The sequence below is a fragment of the Triticum dicoccoides genome, unplaced genomic scaffold, assembly GCF_002162155.2.
Source record: "Triticum dicoccoides isolate Atlit2015 ecotype Zavitan unplaced genomic scaffold, WEW_v2.0 scaffold110374, whole genome shotgun sequence".
Lineage (NCBI taxonomy): Eukaryota > Viridiplantae > Streptophyta > Magnoliopsida > Poales > Poaceae > Triticum > Triticum dicoccoides.
In genome coordinates, this window is record NW_021176237.1 from 1 (window position 1) to 1,030 (window position 1,030).

Genomic DNA, 1,030 nt, shown 5'->3' on the forward strand with positions numbered 1-1,030 from the left:
GCGCGCTACACACCCGCGCAACCACCGGGAATCCCACGATGGGCTCCTCTGCAGAGGAGCTAGCTCCGCGCCGTGCGCTCCAGCACCGACGCTCGTGCCGTTCAATGGCGACGGCGGCCATGGCCATGCTCACTCATGCTCCAACGCCGGCCGTCCTCGCGCAAGTCCCTTTTCCTCTGTATCTTCAGATCCCATCCCACCACCCGAGCGCCTCCTCCTCGCGCCCTCGTCGACGATCTGCAGACTGCAGTAGCAGCAGCAGGACCCCCGCCGGTGAGCTACCTCCTCCCTCCTTCCTCCTCCCTCATCCCCTTCTACCACCGGTGTACTGCCTCTCCTCACACTCTCTCTTACCTCTCGAACAGGAAGCAGCAGCTCCACCGCACAACAACGGCGCTGCGGGTGTCACTCTCGAGCGCCAGTTCACGGTCCCAGCGCCCATCTACCTGTGCAGCGCGGCCGCTAACTTGGGCAGCTCGATGAGGAACGCCGGCGGCGCCCGGGTGCCCTCGTGGATGGCCAGGCTCGGCCGGCAGCGGCGGTGCCTGAAGAGCGTCACCGCCGGTGCGTGGTCCGCGAGGAGGGCCCTGCTGCCGCTGTGCTGCCCGAGCAGCGCGCCCATCATGAGCGCCAAGACGGCTCGCCCCATTCCTGGGCTCGGGCGGCGCGGACGCCCGCCGCGACGCATCACCCCTTCCTTGGCTCCTGCGGCGTGGACGCCGGCGGCAAGCGGCGACGCGTGCCCGGCGGTGGAGGGCGCAAATGGATAAGCGGCGGTGGTTCCTGGTGGTGAATCAGTTTAATTAAGTATCGCGGGGTAGATTTCTAACTAATTGAGGGTTTTGTTGCAAAAACGAAGCGCCGTCCATCATCGCCCCCGTTTGGCGCATCGATGGGAAATGGGTGCGGGCGCGGCTGCGGTGCGCGGCGCATCGGCGGCGGGCGGCGGGCGGTGCGCAGTGAGGCTGGGCGGGGCGGGGCGGGGCAGGAGGTGGCGGCGGGATGGAGGTCGAGATGGGATCGGGGAGCA

General features: G+C 68.0%; 1 protein-coding gene across 1 annotated transcript; it reads left to right on the forward strand.

The window, feature by feature from the left end:
- The first annotated feature begins 12 nt into the window (after nucleotides 1-12).
- On the forward strand, nucleotides 13-770 carry LOC119342937. Its single transcript, XM_037614215.1, has 2 exons — nucleotides 13-273; nucleotides 366-770. Exons 1-2 carry the CDS (start codon nucleotides 136-138, stop codon nucleotides 768-770), a joined length of 543 nt encoding a protein of 180 aa, XP_037470112.1. The 5' UTR covers nucleotides 13-135.
- Nucleotides 771-1,030: the final 260 nt, after the last annotated feature.

Bases quoted from the DNA above. Each gene is read 5' to 3' on its own strand.
- LOC119342937 (XM_037614215.1), top strand. From the start codon at position 136: ATGCTCCAACGCCGGCCGTCCTCGCGCAAGTCCCTTTTCCTCTGTATC. The intron at 274-365 runs GTGAGCTACCTC...CCTCTCGAACAG, and splicing joins CAGCAGCAGGACCCCCGCCG to GAAGCAGCAGCTCCACCGCA.